Here is a 19,917-nt window from a genome sequence, read left to right as displayed (position 1 = left end):
AGGATATACTAGGTAAATGACAGGCTTGATAAAGAAGGATCCGGCTAAACGTCGCAAATTTTAAATATGGCCCTGCAGCCGGGATTTTTGTGTCCAACGCTCAGCCTCGAAAATGCTAATGAACTGTCAAGATTTACATTCTTACGATTTGTTGATTACTGTTTATGAATGTACTCTTAGGGGGTACACATGGTTTGAAGTGTTAGGCTCAAAATATGTTCGAGTGGCCAAATTGTAGTTCTTTTTTTTGTTGGTTCATTTCAATTTCACCAAATGCTGTGAAGAAGTGCAAATTACTGGAGAAACACTTAGTACTGGCGGATGCTTTAAATTTTAAAAATGTTAAATGTTTTCATATCATAATAATGCTTAAATGTGCCACTGAGAATAATTACAGCAACTGAACCATCCTCATGTTCTTCAGGATGATATATGGGAAAAACTAGACAGTAATCAAACACATCATAGAGGCAGCAGATGGACTTTTGACCTGTGCAAGGAGCTGGAGTAGTATCCTTTAATAAAGTACTTAATTACATTCTGTAAAATCAAAAGTTGTGTAAAAGGACCTGCAATGGACTGGCGACCCATCCAGGGGTATTCTATGCCTAACAGCTAGTGCTCCCGGGATAGGCTCTGCACCGCCGTGACCCTGACAAGGACGAGCTGTTAATGAAAGTGAGTGAGTCACTGTAAAAGGACAGGATGTGAAATTTGCTCTAGAGTACCCTCATCCTGTGACATTTTCTTCCATAAATTGCAGCATCTCCTGAAAAAACATTTAACATCAGTTCCAGCTAGAACAAGTTTAAAGCTGAAGATTATGCAGGAACTTAAAATATATTTTTATATATATTATACAGCAGATATCTATCTACTGTAAGAGTAGATGCTGCGTCACATAATAGTTTGCCCTGCTCCCTTATACTAGAAGGACTGGAATCTCACCTGCTTCACCACCCTTGTTTAAGATATTTACCCAGAATATATATATATATACACACACACACACACACAAACACACACACACATTTTCAGAACCGCTTGTCCCATACGGGGTCACGGGGGAACCGGAGCCTACCCGGCAACACAGGGCATAAGGCCGGAGGGGGAGGGGACACACCCAGGACGGGACGCCAGTCCGTCGCAAGGCACCCAAAGCAATACTCGAACCCCAGACCCACCGGAGAGCAGAACCCGGTCCAACCCACTGCACCACCGCACCCCCCTTACCCAGAATAGCTACAGTAAAAATATTACCCAGCTATGTAAAAGGGTAAACCATTATAAGTACCTTAAAACTGTAAGTTACTTTGGAGAAAAGTATCAGTTAAATTAGCTCATGTTCATGTTTTCATATTCAAATGTTGATGTTTCACATTTTTTGTTCCCATTTATTTGAAATAGAAGAGCATGGTGGCTTACTGGCTAGTGTCATCGCCTCACAGCTGCAGTGTTGTGGGTATGAATCTAGCCCCAACACTGTTTGCGTTGAGTTTGCATGTTCTCCCCATGTTCACGTGGGTTTCCTCTGGGCACTGGGTTTCTTCTCAAATTCCAGACATACTGTTTGGTTGAATTGGAGATTTCTAAAGACCAGCATTGTGTAGAGAGGGTACCCTTATATGTCCCAGGACTGGCTGTGGACCACTGTGATCCTAACTAAATGAAAGGTTGCTGAAACTGAAGGATGAATATTGGAAATGCTTTGTGTAACAGGCAGCATGCATCTGCCACATATAAGCATCTTGTGGATTTATGCATATCTTATGAGTCACAATTTCAGTTTAGCATGTTTTTAAGAAAAAAAATCATAACTGTGACAGGAATGCGCAGAAAAGTGATGAAAAGAGAAAAAAACACACCAATGAATGGTTTTACTCCTTTCGTAACAAGTGCCATTCCAGGACTATCTCACTGAGGAAAAATTTAAACTGTGCATCCAAAGATTTTTGTCAGTCTAAAAGTCTTACACTCACCTTCAGATTCCAAGGGTCCCTTTGAGATTTACAAAAGAAAGAAAGACGAACACCTGTGATTTACTGACTGCCGTTAGAAGATATTCAGAAAGATAAAATGCTGAAAACTTTTCCGCAGGCAAACATACAGTGGCTCTCTAAAGCGAAAGAACGCAGACTGTTTTCGATGTTTTAACAAGGACTATTCAGAGAGACATTTTTTAGTTGTAAACATTTAAATGAAATGGTTCAGAGGCCAGTTGCTTTTCTCCCTGGTCTTATATAGGCAGCTATAAAAAGAGTTGGGTGGTTTTCAGGAGACTTTACACATTTACCAATTTAAGACCAAAAACGAATTGCTTTTTACTAGGCAAGTTGTCTTTTTCGGAAGCATGCCACGACGCAATTAAAATGGATACAAGTTTTAAAATAATACCAGTGTTGCACAACCTGATTGCAAGTGACCCATTTTCCAAGAGGTCTACACTGAGTGACCAGAGTCTGGTTCTAACCAAGAACCACCTTCCATCTGACACCAGGGTGCACCCTTTTTAGCCAATGAAGGACAGCAATGGCCCAAATGAATTACATCTTTTCCACACTGCTCTGACCACATTGTGCACCAAAACAGTCAATGGCATTCTCAGATGAAAACACTGCAATCTCAAACTATACTGCTTAGAAGCACACCCCATTCCTCCTCAGAGGTGAAGAATCTGGGGTTTCCCCCCGTCTGACACCAGAGCCTTAAAAAATGATAAACATCCTACCAATTTAGTGCAGACAGATCGTAAACTGTCATCAACATTTCTAGAGTTCTTTTACTTTGCTGATTCTACTCCACTGAAACAGTAAATTTATAAGGCCCCCAATCAAATTTATTGCTGAATCATAAAAAAGCTATGAAACCATTAATTAAGCATAAATAAGCAGGTAATAAGCCTGTCAATGCTTGCTGAATAAAGATTAGTGACCTTAATGTTTTATTCTAAATTAAATACATTAAAGCATATTTCTGTCTAATGAAAAAGATATACTGTGATGCCTTTTTAGACAGAATTATCCAAGTATAGCCCATTAACTGTGACTGTAATTTTGTACAAAACATAACCATACATTGCATTGTCGATCAAGTAATTGACAAACACCTTGGTTTTTATAAATACTTAGCAATTTTGTTTTTAATTTTTATGATTGTTATGCATATTTAACCTACAAGTCTATTAAAATAACAACCATGCAAAAAAGGAAAAATTCTGTTAAGACAATTTGTCACTGGGGAGATGTTATTTCCCTCTACAAATTTTTAAAGCTGGGATTCCGAACTGTCTTCTACACGCTGGACAAGATCTTCCATGTCCTCAGGTCCCTGTCTAGGTGGAAGCTGACTAACTCACAGTGGCCCGAGGCTCTTTGGCTGAGCCTCACCACAGCTATGCAGCAACTGGCTCGGGCCCGACAGCGAGGGCGTACTAAACTTCCACCCCGTCTTGACTGCGCGCTACACAGCATTCACCCGGCTGGCCAGCAGGAATTCGGGGGAAGACATTACGGAAAACAAGTCTGTAAGATGAGACGTGAAACAACATAACAAATGTGAGCTAGAGAGGAGAGTCAGGGAGACACAAAATTTCAGATCTGTTAGCAAAGTCTGGAGTATTCCTCTATGAATGCCTTCAAACCAAGGCGTTAAACTGTCAGTAAGACTATCAATGTTAAGTCATAGACTTTTCTTGGTTTGTATTATGCCAAAGACTCTGTGTCTCTGAGCACCTAAGCACTTTGCTGTGGGAACTGTACATTTGCAAAAATTCAATTAAAAAGCAATAGAATAACACATAGAATATAAATTTGTGTCAATAAGGCTGTGGGGGGTGTGGTGGCGCAGTGGGCTTGACCGGGTCCTGCTCTCTGGGGGGTTTGGGGTTTGAGTCCTGCTTGGGGTGCCTTACGATGGACTGGCGTCCCCTCCCGGGTGTGTCCCCTCCCCCTCCAGCTTTACGCCCTGTGTTGCTGAGCTAGGCTCTGGTTCGCTGTGATGCTGCTCAGGGCAAGTGGCTTCAGCCAATGTGTATGTGTGATAAGCCTGGGATTATTGCTTTTTTGATTATGAGTATCCATTAGCATCACATCATTAATAGATTTCATATCTGTGCTGACAAATAAATCATTTTACAGAGAAAGAGAAACTGTAAAAGGTTAACAAATGTATGTTCTACCATATTTATGTGATATTATGCAGCATATTTTTAGTAACCCATAAGACTAATGGCACAATTAAATCTCAATTACTCATGAACAAGCAAATTATCATCCTTTCACTGAGAGATTCTGCACAAATAAATGATTGGTGTGTTCTCTATAAAGCTGTCAGAACAGGGCATATATTAAATATGTTAAAAACAGACTGCGATTAAAAATCATATTTTGGTAACATTCTCATTCCTTCATATTGCCACTAGCGATTTTGCTGCACCTCATTTTAGTCAGAGAGAAGCTGCTGTGCCTGTTTGTGCAATTGTGTGCCTCGTACCCTCATTTTGTGACATTTTCTTCCATAAGTAATGGCAAAAAAAAGGAAGCAGACAAATGGAAACAAATTTTCATAGGTCAGATTGTTGTACAGAAACCACACATAAACACGTCATAAATGGTTATTTATGGATCTGATGGCATGAGTTGTAGGAGTACTGCACTTTGAAGCAGCAGCGGCCCATCACATCATGGGTCAGTTCACCCTTTACCATGTTCTTTGGGATGTGATGCCTTAAAAATCCTTAATTTATGAAGACCAGCTTTTAGGCAGTCAAAAGAACTCTGTAGGTTCTATAAAAATGGGAAATTTAATCTGTATTTGTTGTTGTTGAATGCGTTGAGTTTCTAGACTCTTGTTGTCCAAATTGAGAGAGCGCCTCCAGAAAGTTCTCTCCTCCACTATGTCTTTAGGCTTTGAAGTGGCCCATTTTCATTACGAGCGGGAGGTAGGACCTTTCGATTGCCAGACAGGGGAGTGGTGGTACCTATTTTTCAAAATAAGGAGTTGAAGGCGTATTCCAACCATTAAAAGATCATACTCCACTGCTGGAAAAGTCTTCAGGTCTCCAAAAATGTGAATTCCTTCCTGGTCATGGAATCATGGACCAACACTTTATCTTTTCAAGTTTACTGGAAAAGTCTTGGCAATTTATTAACCCAATTGATGTGTTTTGTAGACGTGAAGAAAGCTTATCATTGTCTGACATTGGGTGCAGAGCTACGGGGTACCCGGTCTACTGCCATGAGCCATTTGGCCCCTGTAATTGCAAAGCAGGAATTGTGACTATAATCTCATTTTAAGTCAACCATGGTCCATCTAGACAAAAAATGAAGTGTTTCTTGTCTCTTCTTCATTTTGCGATTTTCATAGAAAAGATGTTAAGGTACAGCCAGGCTTTGTAGAGGATGCAGGTTGAGAATTCCATTGTTACATCACTGTTATGTGCTGATGTCCTGTTGGCCTTGCTAGAATGTGATCTCCTGCAGTTTGAAGCTGGGTTGGATGCAACTAGGATGAAGATCAACACCTCTGAGGTCATGGTTCACTCATATAAAAATGTGGCTTGTTTTCTGGAGGAATGGGGGGTACGTGCCTCAGGTGGAGGAGTTGAAGAACCTCAGGATCATTCTCCTCAGTAATCGTAAGGGGACCGTGGAGACTTCTAAACCGTGTAGAAGATCAATCCAGCAACTTCCTCAGACAAAGCACTCAATTTGCCAGTCAGTCAACAGACAGGATGAGTTATCTGGGAAAACTAATGAATAGCCTAAAGGTTTTTAAATTTCACCATAAATAATCACTACAAGCACAGATAAAATTTCTTTCTGCAGTATAGCTTGCTATTATATACGTGCCCTGTGAGTTTGGGTGCAAGTTGTAATTTATTTCTAACATAATTTAAATAAGCCTCAGCAAACTGCTGTGTATGGGGACAGAAAGTACTGTTACATGTGGTAGTATTTTCTATCTGTACAATGACGCCACCTAGCCCACAGTTTGCGGAGTTTCATGTTAGTTTTTGTTCGTACAGCTAACATTTTACGTCAAACCGCATTAATTGCAGCACCTATTATTACTGCGGTTCCATTTTAAATAAATAAAAACTGACACATTTTTAAAACAAGATCAGTGTCGTCGAGGCCGATGCTGGTATCACAATTGCACAGCAACTGCAAATCTCCACATGATGTACTATGTACACACTGACTAGTTTCCTTCCCAACTATATGACTTTTCTCACTTTTACGTTTCGTACAGGAAATGCGTTGTAAATGCTACTCATATCTCAGTCCGAGAATATATTTTTTTATGTATATGCAGAGTACATAGGTACGAGAAAAATAATTATCCCCGCAACCGCAACAGCAGCATTTTCAACTCCAGAGATGACGAAGTCGGGTATGCGCGTGACGTCATTTAAATGCGCCGACCGCATCCGCTACTAAACGTAACGCGGCAATAACATTGTTTTTAAGCCATTGAGAGAAATATGGCAGCGGCGATGGAGGGAATGCGGACATGGCGCGGTCTGCGGAGTTGCTGGGGCGCACGGCCGTTGTGTTCAGGTTACACAAGGTTTACTTGGCTGCATATGTGATAAATATATTAATAAGTACTGTTTTGTGTTTAACGTACAGCTAGCCTAGGGCAGATACCTGCAGAATGAGTGGATGCACAAACTTTAGCCTAGGTCAGATTTAGAGATTTACCTCCTTGGCTTGGCTTTTTCATGTAGGAAACAAACCAGGAGGAAACTGCTGGAGATCAGATGTGTTGCCACATTCATCAGTCTTTCTTCAGCCTTAATTTAACTGCCTGCCTTGTCTAAGGCAGCCTACACTGTTAGATAATCAACTTTACATTGATTTACCCAATGATTTAGCAGCAGGCCGATAGAGTATCGGTTCAGGGTAGTACCTACAGTAGGATTCAAACCCAGAGCCTTCCGATGACAGTCTGACCTGTTATACAACACTTGTTGTGCACGTAAACTGTTCCCTGTCCAGTCTTGCCAAGTTAAGGCATCAGATCAAATGAGTGATACATTTGAAAAAGATATGTCGATTGTGTCAGTGATTCAGCGTTTGAAATAAATATGTGCTGTTATAAATTTCTTTGTGTGAGCAGCAGCGGTTCCCCTGTGTTCCCGGAGTTACGGTGTGTTGCCTCCTCCTCGCGATGAAAAAGAGAAAGCTTTGCTGCATAGAATGCTCCGAGTAGACCACGCAGGCGAGTATGGGGCCAACCGGATATATGCTGGACAGATGGCAGTGCTGGGGAGGACTCAGTCAGGGCCCCTCATCCAGGTACTGACAATCTAAACAGTCAGGGTCTCTCATGGCATATGCACATATTACTTATTATTAGCACCTGTTTGGTGTGTGAGGATCTCGGTGTTTAACTGGTCATTTAATATTTTACTTTTTCTGTCTACGTGCGGTGCCTATAGAAAATGAACAAGTTGGGTGTGGATTTAGATTGAGATCCGAGTGCAGTGCTGCCGTTAGACTTCTAACTGCTTCTTCTAATGTGCTTCAGTACTGTGAACTGTGATTTGTAAAACAAGTTTCTGTAAAATATAGAAAAGCATGTAGTAAGAGAATAATGAAATGCCTTCTGTTTATATACCAGAAATGGAAATATTTTTAAAACATTTTCAGTTTCTAAATATCTGCTTTTTTATGTTTCAGAGTCGGCGAGATACTAATTTATTAATTTTTTTTTAATCTGTCATCGCAGCATATGTGGGATCAAGAGAAAAAGCATCTGCAGAAATTCGATGAGATTTTGGCTGAGAACAGAGTGCGACCCACAGCCTTGTTGCCCTTTTGGAACATAACAGGGTTTCTACTTGGTGAGAACAGGAAGGAATAAATGGTTGTGAGAGGGTGCTTACATCTGCTTTCCTTAAAGGATTAAGCTATAGCTAACTGTATGTGCTGGTAGGAGCCTCCACAGCCTTGCTGGGGAAAGAAGGAGCCATGGCATGCACTGTGGCAGTGGAGGAGAGCATCTCTGAGCACTACAACAGTCAGATCAGGGCACTTATGGAGACTGATCCAGAGAAATATAAAGATTTATTACAAGTAAGAATTTACAAAATTCCCTTCTTTTCCCTGTACTAGTTGTATTAAACTTGCAAATTACATTTTGCTGAAGCTTTTCTCCAAAGTCACTTACAATGTTAACCTACCTACAATTATTTACCCATTTGTACAGCTGGGTAATTTTTACTGCAGCAATTTAAGGGAGTACCTCCCTCAGGGGTACTACAGCCAGAGGTGAGATTCAAACCTGCCACCTTTGGGTTCAAAGGCAGCAGATCTAACTATTACGGTACCAGCTGTCCCAGACCAAATACTAATTATTAGACCAATTAGATCACATACCATGATAATACATTAAAAAAATCCTATGGAAATGGTTCTCCACGAGTTTCATTCATTAAAACTGCATCGCATTCTCCTCATTAAGGGTGTACCTTTTTAAAAATACTAAAAAATATATCGATGCCCTCCAGATGGCGATATAGACTGATTAAAAAGGACTGCATTTCACCATGCTCCAACTAGTCAATGCAAACTGACATTCTTCATGTGCATCAAAATGTTTGACTTTTAACGATGTTTACAATTTGGAAAGAATAGATGTTCTGAATTCTTTACAGCAGTTTCAGTGCATTCTAGAAAAGTCAGATTTGAAATAGGAATTGTCATTCAATGTCGGATTTGTTGATCAGTTGATTACAGAGTGTCGTGATGAGGAGATGGAACACCATGACACTGGACTAGAGCAAGATGCTCAATCGGTGAGGACTGTTTTCATGTACATACCTGATGTTAAAGGCAGATAATTATGTTTTTGATTTCATTTTTGAGAAGTGGCAAAATTTTTTGTAAGACTCCCTGAGACTTTATAGTTTGCCTTGTTCATTGTGTAAGGGGGCGCGGTGGGTTGGACCAGGTCCTGCTCTCCAGTGGGTCTGGGGTTCGAGTCCCGCTTGGGGTGCCTTGCGACGGACTGGCGTCCCGTCCTAGGTGTGTCCCCGCCCCCTCCGGCCTTACGCCCTGAGTTGCCGGGTAGGCTCCGGTTCCCCGCGACCCTGTATGGGACAAGTGGTTCTGAAAATGTGTGTGTGTGTTCATTGTGTCTGATATTGTCTTGAACTCTTCTGTAATCTTTTTTTATCCTTTATCTTCTCTAGGTGCCTGGATACTGGCTTTTAAAGAATGTGATTCAAGCTGGCTGCAAGGCTGCAATATATATATCTGAGCGCATCTAAAACCACTCAGTATTTCTTAAATTAAGAGTAAATGGACGGAAATGCTTGGAAATGTGTAAATATGACAAGTATGTGCTCTAGTTGTTTGATGGCATGTACAGGCAGTCCCCGAATTACGAACGAGTTCCGTGCCCTCAGTCTGTCTTTAAGTCGGATTTTGACGTAAGTTGGAACAGTTAGGCATGGTGGTTATCTTACTTCAGTTTACCGAATGTTTGTCTTGCTATATCATATATCGTTTACCTTTCTATGCATAAAAAAATTAAAGAAACACTTCGGATACACAAAAACATATTTAATATAGCAATACAGTAATAATAATACAATGTAAGCTTAGTAACCATCCATCCTTGTCCTCAGCGGGGTCGCGGTGAGCTTGGCCGGTCCTGCTCTCAGGAGGGTCTGGGGGTCATGTCCTGCTTGGGGTACCTTGCGATGGACTGGCGTCCCATCCTTGGTGTTTCCCCTCCCCCTCCAGCCTTGCGCCCTGTGTTGCCGGGTTAGGCTCCAGTTCGCCGCAACCCCGCTCAGAACAAGCAATGTCAGACAGTGTGTGTGTACTATTTTCTTTAACAACATATAAAACCCTTACTGTAATACTGTAACTTTTTGCAAAAGGAATACTGGGAAATCTAAAATATGTTCTTTTCCATTGACACTAATGCAGAAGACATTAAATAACGGTCTAAAACAAATATTTTTGTGAAACAGCGAAGTGCCTAAGACTTTTGCACAGTACTGTAACTACAGTATTTATAATAGAGAGAGACATAGAAAGATAATAAATGTTACTACTGTCATGATGAACAGAGGATGCAGGATTGTTTATTCAGAATCAAAGGCCTAGACATGTTATCTTGGTTGGGGATGGGCTAATGGTTGGTCGATCAGCGAACTGAACAGAGGTGAGGATCCGAAATCGTGGTCGAGGAACAAGGCAGGCAGTCGTTATCAAAGAGATGTGGAATGGGACTGGGGAACAATGAGGGACAGGACTTGAAGAGCAGAGCGAGGTAGGTTTGAGAATGGGGGGAGGGTTGGTCTGGAGTGAGATTCCGCAGCTGAGATTCTGCAAGTGTTTTTTTGTAGCTTAGTCCTCTCTCAGGGAGAGAGAGACTGTGTGTTTGTGATTGTGCATAAAACATTAATGAAACTTTAATGTTCGCTTTTCCAATGTTTGCTGGGGTTTAACATTTTGCTTTATTATTTCCACTTTAGTTTCAGTCGTGATCATTTTTCTTTTCTTGGATGCATCATCATCATCACTTGCATCACATTTACGCTTTGGTGCCATGATTAAGGAGGGTAAAAACAAAAAATTAAAGCCAAATACAATAACACACGAGACACAGGAAAAGAGGGAAGTCTGTCTTTCCTCGGGCTCACGCGTCCCGCCCACGAGCTGACAAACTGCTGTAGAGGAAAGCTGTTCGGCAACTTAAAATGCAATATATCAAATTCATCATTTGAGAGACTAAACCTATTCCACTTAGCTTTCTTGTTTGCTGTCATTCGTCAGTCACAATAGACACATTAAGTAATTCTAGGAGCATTTAATAGTGAAGCAAATGTCTCCATCCATCCATCCATTGATCCTGGAGTTCATTACAGTGTATTAACATGTCTTTTCCTGCAGATTCCCAAAGGTGCTCTCGATTTTGAAATTGACATTGTACAATTTAGTAGAAATTGTTATATTTACCCTCTAGGTGTAAATCAGAGGACGCTGAATTTTCATGGTCATAGAGTCATAAGGATGAATCCGCAGCAACCAAGATGGCTCAGAAATTAGTGCAGATTCATGGCATTTAGAATATCCCTTGAAATGAAGTCTGAGGAGTTCCTGCAACATGGTTCCAGACTTCAATGGTGAACATTCCCTAATTCATCTCTTTTTGCTCAGATACCCTTTAAACTGCCCTCACTATCAGACCTGAGAAGGACACAACTTCTGAAGTACTAACAGTCAAGCTACAGTCCACTATGTGCTTTCAGGAACTCAGGTTTTGGCTCTGCTGATGCTATTAATCTGTAAGAAGGAGATGTAATGGACAACACAGAGGAATACCGTTTTCCACATGGACCGTAGACGTGGGCAGTGGGAGGGAAAATCTTTTTCTTTAGTACCACTCACTGTTGTTGCAGTGGCCAAATCTGCTGCCAGGTATACAGAAATTAGTGACCTCAGATTGGTCCTTGGGCATACCACTGCTGTGATTCTGCCTATTGTGGCAAACGTCACGCATGGTTGTGGTCACACAACATGTATCATTGCTTATGACAAAGTTGTGTCAAGCGTTCAGAGCCATTAAATTTAAAGACTTTCAAAGATGCTTCTCCTTTTTATGGTCAGTTGTTTATGTGTGTGTCAATAACAAATGACATCAGAGTGTTAAGATACTGTGTACCTAGTTGAACTACTTCAGAGTATTGCTCACTAGTATAAATAAACAGTGCCGCCTGCATTCGATAAATCTTCAGTGCCCAATTTAGCGCTGGTTAAACAAAAGTCCATAAATTACAATAAACAAGTGTTATACTGATAAACAGTGTATCAGCAGTATCTGTAATCTAAATCTCAAAGCCCCCAAAATTATCAAAAATTGCAGTCAAGTACATTATATTTACTGTATTTATTTATATTGGAGAAATCTAAATACCTCTGCATATACACAAGAAACATTTTTTGTAACCATATTGTTCTGACACTTTATATTTGAATTCAAGTGTTTGGTTTGACGATTCCTCCTGAGAAAAACGCGTAGTTTATTGCTTGGAAATATGCACAAGTCAGTTTGTGATTAAAGTTACAGTTCTGTGGTTTTTTCAGCATATTACTCGTGTTAAAACTTCTGTTTCAATTTTAAGGCACAAAGTTACAGCTTCTTTACATAAACTGAAACACTCAGCAGCAGACTTTGCATCTAAAATCTGACCACCGGAGATTATTTTTATTTCAGATTAATAGTGTTGACAGCTTTACTGCAAGATCCTAGACTTTAAAAAAGCATCAAGTGTGCAACTACATTTTTGGCTCAGCAATGGGTGACAAAATTACCATTAAATAAAACATGACTTATGACTTACGGTCAAAATGCAGGTGTTTATACCAGTAAACCATAAGATTAACATCTAAATTATTCACTGCTTTATAAAGAAGCAAGTGAAGCTCAGCACATTTATTAAGCATGCACATTGATTACAGTCAGTTAGTTCTGTGTACTTTTTTTCAGTTTTTTCAAAGTACTTTGCCCAGAATTGCTTCACAAAGGAATCTGTTGATATACAGACTGAGAAATTGGGAACATGAATTGAAAAACAGGAATGAAAATCAGTCAGTGCTACCTCATACTTATGAATTATCGTGCCAGTAAATCCTAAAAGCCCAAGCTGTATAAATTTATTATGTGTCATAAAAGTTTTCGGATGCAGATCATATTGTTATTTGGCAGTCATTGTAAGGCCTGCCAATCCTTACTTGTGGCAATGCAGTTCTGTTGAAATAGAGTACAAAGCAATCACCTTGCTTAACAACCAGCTTCAATCACAGGGCCTAATAAATCTCAACAATTTTAAACTCTTTGCCCTGAATACTGGTATGCCTTCTGGTCATAATAGCAGTACTCCACATTTCTCCATACAAATTACATGTGACACCAACTTCATACAAAAGTTTATAACTAGAAACTCTTTTAACCCTAATTGCCACCTTGGAACGTGCAGTGCAGAAGGGCATGAAACAGACTCACGGAACACACCTGTAATCAATAAGCATTGTTTCCAATCACATATTTAACCATCTTTCCAGAGCAGAAAATGGTTGTAGATCTTAAAGGGATCTGAAGGTTGGCTTCTTCATGTTTGCACTAGTTTCCCAGTAATTTGAACCTTTACATGATTGTATTTTCCTCTAATATAATGTACTTGTACCCAGACCTGAGTCTCTGTATCATCCAATTTTCCAAAAAATGGGAATTGCCCAAGTGGTGGTAAGGAAATCAGGGAGACCTGATGAACAAAATACCCCGAATGTCAAAAGGTAAACACATCAGGTGTTTCGCAGGCACTGTTGCAGGCCCTCCCATTGATGGAGGTCTCATGTCAACATGTGGAAATAGATGTCATGATTGTTTTTAGCTGCCCTTGCTATTCTCTGCATAAACCAAAAATGGTGAAGGAAGAAATGAATAATGTAAAGTCCAGTAGTGCTTGTGTTAAATAACTGAGTTTCTGTGCTGACAACAGAAAAGGGGTTGCGGTTGCAAAATCTGATGCCTACCCAAGACATTGCATGGATCAAATGCTGGACTGTCTGCACATTGCTCACTTTAATTTGACACTGCTTTGACCAAGGGCTTCTGATAGCTTCTCTTGTCTTCGAAGTCCGAACAGATCTCAACACTCTTAAATCCTTTTGGTTTGCACAAATTCTTCATGCTTCTGTTTGGACCTCATAGGGCCCCGCCCATGTTTCAAATAGTGAGAAAGAAGTTTCTTTACCCACATGCTGCAGCATATTTAGATAATGTCATCATCAATGGAAATGAGTGGCAGCAGCCTGAGAATAAAAAGCAGGTGAAGTTCTTTTTAGTATTAGCCAGTTATTACAGGTGCTATATCCCTAACTTCTCAGAACTTTCTGCCCTGCTACTGAATCTCTTTGGTCAATGATACTGGTCTCTGGCAGTGGAGGAGGGTAACAAATACAGCCTGCAGCAGCTGTCTCCTAAGGTTGTGTGAGGAGGGCAGCAGTTTTCAAGAACTTCTTATTTTATCAATAATTTCATCCCTAATCACCTATTTATCCCTCTTTCCGCAGTACGAAGTTGCATGCTGGCTATGAAATGAAACTTCATCCCGGCCTTACATCTAACTCTCTCTCCTTTCTGTAAATACGTTGACTGGTTCTTTACGTTCACCCAAATCTGCTCTTCCGTTCTTCCAAATATGCTGATGGCCAGACACTCTGCACGACTCCCTTTTACCTCAAAAAAAAAATTTACTCACACACGCACCTGAGTCTATGCATTGACCTGTCTGCCTGTTCACAAGAAGTGCCACAATCTTATTTTAATAATTTATCCCCATTCACTGTATTTTGACAAAAATATGCTCAACAGGACCAAAGTACATGTTTACTGGAAATACCTGTTAGAACCTTCTTATATCATATTACCACAGGGCACAAGACACCAATAATTGCAAACATTGAAGTATTTCTCCAGAATCACTGCACACGTTATTACACCAAGTTATTAGTTGTATGGAGTCATGTACAATATGTAGATGAAGGAACATGTATACTGCTCTACTAAATTTGAGTGATGTTACTGTGCTTCTTGGAACATGACATAAGTCATCAGAACAACTCTATCATTGCATCAGTGAAGACTTCCTTTTTACTAGTGTAATGATATTACTGGTAAAAAATATGTGGATGCATGGATGGTTTTGGTGATCTTATACACTGGTGAGTTCATGTGACCAAGTGACTTGACTTCTGGGGTAGTAGACTCAGTGCTTGTTGTGAATCCAGAGTCTTTAGGATTGTGCTCCAGGGATGGTAGCTCTTTCAGCACTTGTGATGGCTATGTTTTCTTTCAGCTGGAGCTGCATATGTAAGTGGCCTGCAGTTATGCTGAGTGCAGCGTGACCCCCTCCACGAGCCCATCAATCACTGATGTGCCAAGCAGAGAGACAGGGGGTGGCTGCACCAGCATAATTTCAAGGCCACGTTGCTACTGGACTCTGTCATGGGCCCCAATGTCTCTTCAAAATATTAGGCAAGGCATTTGCAGAGATCCTGTGGCCCACTTACTCTACCAGAAGCTGACACATAAGAGCTTCTCCTCTGCCATATACGCTGGTTAAACCCCTCCCAGCCTTTGATGATTTAATCTTTGTTTTGCTCATATTGATTTTATTACAGAAAATTTATCAGTTTCTTTGTTCAGAAAATGAATCTTTCGACACCAACACTGTGTGATGCTGATCTTTGTTGCTATTATTCTTTATTTTGCTGTTCCCTTTAATTAAAGTGATTTAAGAGTTCCGTTTTGCAATTAGAAGGGGACAACAGCATAGCAAACTCTTGTTAGATATGGCTATGGCCAGACAATCACTTTTAGTGGATTTCAAGGATGCTATGTACTCCTGTCATCTAAATCTCAGCATTAATTAGAGAATAACTCCCAGATTACCATTTTTTGTTCTATTTCACCTTATCCCTTGACTACAAAATGTTTGTGTTGCACATACTGCAGACCTGGCCAACACAAGCCTACTAACATTAAATTCAATAGTAAAACAAACCTCCTGTTCCTCACAACAGCTGCTTTGTTCATTGTCACTGCTGGTATTTCCCATGTGGCTCAGTCAGTGGTCTGTGTAAGGGTTGGGGTGGTAAAGAGCTGAGCCTATTGAAAACCGGAGGGAGCTGTCACTGCAAAGGCACGCTGGGAACGAAGAGCGAGGTGCTTGTGAGCGCACCCCTACACCCGTCTCATGGTGATGCCTGTGAGCTTAAGTCATTTTGCCCCTTTTTTGGGAGACAGTTACATCACTTTTGAACCTCGGTCTGTGTGTCAGGTCCATTCATCACCCCTGATGTTTACAGGTGCTTTGGTGTGTGGCAGTGTTAGAGTAGCTGCTAAAAGTTACTGCAGGCGAAACGGACTTCAAAATGCACCTGCCTTTTGATGAGCTTCTGCACGGCATACTCGTTCCCCCATTAGCCCTCTTTAGTGGGGATTGCACTTTGCACCAGTTATGGAGCTACGCTGTCAGGCCAGCTGATTGAACTGAAACCCAGCACTGGCCCCAAGCCCAAAACCCCCCTATACCCTGGACGAGGTTCTGACTCTACGAGTGGCGTTCTAGTGCTGCTCGTAAACAAGCTGTTCTTCGGTTTCATTAGTGATGTATTTCTCTCATGGTGAGTGCCCTAGCTGGTGACAAGTGGGAAATATTGGCTGATGTTGTGAACAGATTTGGATGTAATTTAAACTAGCGATGTCAGAATTGATCAAATAATGGTTTTTCAGGCAGGGGATTATGCGAAGTGCATTGAGTTCACATAAGGGTGCATATCTGAGGCATAATACACACCACTGGCACATACATTTTTCAGTGCATCAGGTGTGTAATTGAAGGACACCCACACAACCAGCATATGGTTATGTTTGAAGCATGAATGGTAATTTTTGAACTTACTACTATCGGGTTATGACCTCTGTCGTTTTCTTGGTTGACATCAAGCCTACAACAGTCTTCATAGCATGGTCTGCATTGGACCTGTCAGCTGATAAATGCTCTTGCTTGCCCTTAGACCAGGCTGTAGTGATGACACACATGCACAGCAGACAAAGTGCTCAGACCACCCGGGTCTACAGAGCTTCTTGTCTGACCTTGGGGGGATCCATTTTAAACACGGATTCCAAACAAAGGAGAAGAGTATAAATTGGTGTCCTTCTTTGCTTCGGTGAGAATGCTGAGTGGTAGCATCCATATTCGCAATATTCCAAACTGCTCTTCTCTTTTTGTCCTTTCCACTGTATCAACTTGTTGTGCCCCTGAATGCTTAAAGGCTAAATGTTCCTACAGTGGAAGTAAACAAGCTGTTGGTGAACTGAAGGTGAAAATTGTGCCACTTTGTAATCCCTGGTATCAGTAGAACATAGACAAACTCCAAGTTCAGAGGTGGGAAGCCACAGGGAACTGGGAACATCCATATTGTTTCTTTATTGATCTACTTCAAATTATGACTCTCAAATCCAGCCGCCAACAAAAAATATCATCTGTCGGAGCAGATATCAAAGAAGTAAAATGCTAGCAATTCCTTATAAGAGGTTTGCTCACAACGTTCTGGCTGAAAAGGTGATGGATTTACAGCAATTTTTTCATTTTTAAGGTATTTCAGGTATCTGTTTAACAGATTGTTGAATAGATTTCTGAGAAGATAGATGGTTCTTTCGCATGCTTCTAAATAGTGATGGAATGAAAAAGTTTTAAGCTCGGTAGATCAAATTCAGAGTGGGTATGTCATTGAATTCCTTTTGAAACAAAAATAAATTGTAAAACAAAATAAATTATCAATAAAACATTTTCACATATCTTAGTGTATTTTCTGGCATCACTAAAAAGCTACCAGAATAGCTAACAGGTGATAAGTAAGCAAAGATATAGCACACAATTTCATAGAACCTGAAAAAGAGAAACTGAAATAAATCAGTGACTTGCTATGATTCTTTTAAAAAGTACAGCCTACTATACTTGGAACATCAGCTTCAATTTGCAAGCTTTGGTTGTTGGTATGGTGTCTTCATTGCGTTTTCTTGAATTTTAAATAATTTTTAAAAACCAGCTAGCCACATGATTACTAAAAATAGGTGTTCCTTTTGGGGATCCCTATCATTATTTAACAAAGTAGCTCCCGTTGCAAAGATTCCCTTGTGTAGCCAGGGAACACGCTCAAGAGCATCTACTACGCTACGGATGTGAACTGTGTATGTCTCCATCAATTAAAAAAAAAAAGCCTTGAGAAATATAAAAGATGATAAAGAAAGCAAAAAGATAAAACATTTTTAAACTACTATATAATCACGAACCTACAGGTGTGCTGTGCTAGCTGCAAGGGACATGCAGGTATGGAAGGGTACTTTCTGCACTACCCAGGGCGCCTGCTTCAGACCATTAGTTCTGTCCCTCTACGGGACTCATTATTGGCTTGATTGACAACTTGGGATGGTGTGCATTTCATTGATGAGAGTTTCAGAAGCCAGGCTCGGGATCTGCATTGCTGATCAGCACGTCACCCTGCAGCCATCCCAGGGATATGTGAGATCGGTTACAAATACCCTGGCTTTTCGTGCCCAGAGTCAAACTGCCCTGCCCTGCACCACTGATTCACACCTGGTTCTGTTGGAAACATGCATAAAGGTAAAAAAAAAAAAAGAATCATTAAGAATAATTCTTTATCCCAGTTACATCATGAGTTTAAAGAAGAATGAGTAGTACTACATGTGTTACACATTTAGCATGCTTTTTTTTCTACAAATGTTTGCAACTAATTTAATGTTATGTTTTTTTCTAAACATGTCCATTAAATGTATAAATATTTTCTATTTTCTAATAATTCATGCTCTTCATGCCTCTCTTTATGTGCTATTACTTTATTACATGAAATTCAACAACTTCAGGATTTTGTATAGCCTCTGTTTCAACAGAATAGGTCCAACATTAACTTGAAGCAAAGCTCTGAAATAGGCTGAACTGAGCTTAAATTGCACATGACAGTGTCTTGTAGCTTGTTCTGCAAAACTATAGAGCTGAAAGCTGAAAAGCGGAGATTTTGGAGTACAGGAAATATTGAGCCCTGAATGTGGAGCGGTTTGTGTTACTGTCTGTGACTGAATCACACATTATTAGAAGTCTCAGAACTGCAGCATGCATCGATTGCACACATTGATCTGTAAATAAGTGACCGGGTGAAGCATCACATTAATTTGTGTTAAAGCAATATGTAGTACTAGCCAGTTGTAGCTTTCCCAATTACCCACTTTATGCTCACTCTCGCCCTTAGGCTAAGTTCTCTCTACTCAGTAACAATATTCCATTTTTAATATAAAAACAAAGTTCCACATTTAAAAAGACTATGAAACAAAGATCTGAAGCAGATTTTGATAGCTTAGGGTAACTCGTAAATCGTCAGCTGTGTGAGCCTTCGCTCCACGTGTAGTGGGATTCGAGAATTGCACCTCAGCATATCTCGTGGTGTTGGTTACTGATGCAGCTGGCATCCGTTGTACCTTGTTGATCTTCAGTATCTGCAGTGACTATTCATGCCATCAAGCTGACTTAGACAGCAATCCAGGAACCGTGGGGAAACATACCACCTCAAATTGCTGTGCTGTTAGCCTCACCATGTAAGTGTTTAAATCAAAGCTTAGCCTAGTGTAAAGGGGAGGGAGGGCTTAATGCGGGAATGGGTTGGGGCCTTTGAAATGAGTTCAGGAGAACGTGTGTTATCTTTTCTCCTCGGCATTCGCCATCCAACCCCGTGTGTCGTCTGCCCGGATTTGGCGGCAGCTCAAAGGGAATGCACGGAAATGTGATCCATATGGTGGCGCTATAAAGTCGACGCCACACCTGAGCCCTAACCAGAATTTACGAAGGCTTCCTCTCTGCCCGCCATTCACTCTTGGCCCTTGCAGCGACAGCAGTAGTTCACCTGGCCTAGAGGTCCTCTCTTGCACCTGCTGTTTACCAGAAGTGCCTGCTGAAGGGTATGTATTGTATTCCTTCAAGAGATTTAAACAGAGGTCTGGTTCCTTATTGCAAATTAGACATCAAAGCAAGAGAATACTAATGATAATGTATAGTTATAACAATGATGTAACTGTGACTCATCATAACTGTTTCCTTTGGTTTCTCTTTGGGAGAAACTTACTTCGACAGTAAACAGAAAGGCAGCCTGGTATGATTGCAATTGCTGAGATTTGCAGATGGAATTTTGTCCCTTTATGAACCTATATAAATATAAATGTTCACATGCATAGGGTTCAGCTGCTATTGAATCAAGTCCTTGACTAGATTTGTAAGGCTTCGCTCTTCACCTTCAAGGTGTTCTGGCTGGATCTGCG

At 40.6% G+C, this 19,917-nt stretch overlaps 1 protein-coding gene across 1 annotated transcript; it reads left to right on the top strand.

The window, feature by feature from the left end:
• The first annotated feature begins 6,429 nt into the window (after positions 1–6,429).
• On the top strand, positions 6,430–9,574 carry coq7 (coenzyme Q7 homolog, ubiquinone (yeast)). Its single transcript, XM_018739664.2, has 6 exons — positions 6,430–6,560; positions 7,123–7,301; positions 7,735–7,849; positions 7,942–8,081; positions 8,735–8,803; positions 9,200–9,574. Exons 1-6 carry the CDS (start codon positions 6,485–6,487, stop codon positions 9,275–9,277), a joined length of 657 nt encoding a protein of 218 aa, XP_018595180.1. The 5' UTR covers positions 6,430–6,484; the 3' UTR covers positions 9,278–9,574.
• The last annotated feature ends 10,343 nt before the right edge of the window (positions 9,575–19,917 follow it).

The sequence above is a fragment of the Scleropages formosus genome, chromosome 20, assembly GCF_900964775.1.
Source record: "Scleropages formosus chromosome 20, fSclFor1.1, whole genome shotgun sequence".
Taxonomy (NCBI): Eukaryota; Metazoa; Chordata; class Actinopteri; order Osteoglossiformes; family Osteoglossidae; genus Scleropages; species Scleropages formosus.
The sequence above is the reverse complement of the archived record's forward strand: the minus strand, read 5'-3'. Positions and strand labels throughout refer to the sequence as shown.

Bases quoted from the DNA above. Each gene is read 5' to 3' on its own strand.
- coq7 (XM_018739664.2), top strand. From the start codon at position 6,485: ATGGCAGCGGCGATGGAGGGAATGCGGACATGGCGCGGTCTGCGGAGT. The intron at 6,561-7,122 runs GTTACACAAGGT...TTGTGTGAGCAG, and splicing joins CGCACGGCCGTTGTGTTCAG to CAGCGGTTCCCCTGTGTTCC. The intron at 7,302-7,734 runs GTACTGACAATC...CTGTCATCGCAG, and splicing joins AGTCAGGGCCCCTCATCCAG to CATATGTGGGATCAAGAGAA.